The 205-nt window shown below is 70.2% G+C and overlaps 1 protein-coding gene across 1 annotated transcript in view; it reads right to left on the bottom strand.

The window, feature by feature from the left end:
- Nucleotides 1-205, bottom strand: part of SLC45A4 (solute carrier family 45, member 4) — a 43,498-nt gene that overhangs the window by 5,009 nt on the left and 38,284 nt on the right. Inside the window, exon 4 of the mRNA XM_014549015.1 lies at nt 8-205. This exon is cut by the window's right edge and continues 16 nt beyond it. Within this exon, the coding sequence (XP_014404501.1) occupies nt 8-205 (198 nt within the window). The remainder of the gene's footprint in view (nt 1-7) is intronic.

The raw sequence follows: 205 nt of genomic DNA, 5'->3' as shown, positions 1-205 counted from the left end.
CCCGGGCCTGGGCCGGGGATGAGGGGGGGCAGGGGCGCTCACCGGCAGAGAAGGCGTGGATGTTGAGGGCCATGTCCTGATCCTCGCTGTCCACCACGTCCAGCAGGTAGGCGCGGATGGGCCCCTCGGTCGCGTCAGCGCTGAAGTCCAGGACGACCACGCCCAGCACTGTGAGCACGATGCCGATGGGCTGCTGGCCAGGCAC

This window comes from Myotis brandtii, unplaced genomic scaffold, assembly GCF_000412655.1.
Source record: "Myotis brandtii unplaced genomic scaffold, ASM41265v1 scaffold532, whole genome shotgun sequence".
Classification (NCBI taxonomy): domain Eukaryota; kingdom Metazoa; phylum Chordata; class Mammalia; order Chiroptera; family Vespertilionidae; genus Myotis; species Myotis brandtii.
The sequence above is the reverse complement of the archived record's forward strand: the minus strand, read 5'-3'. Positions and strand labels throughout refer to the sequence as shown.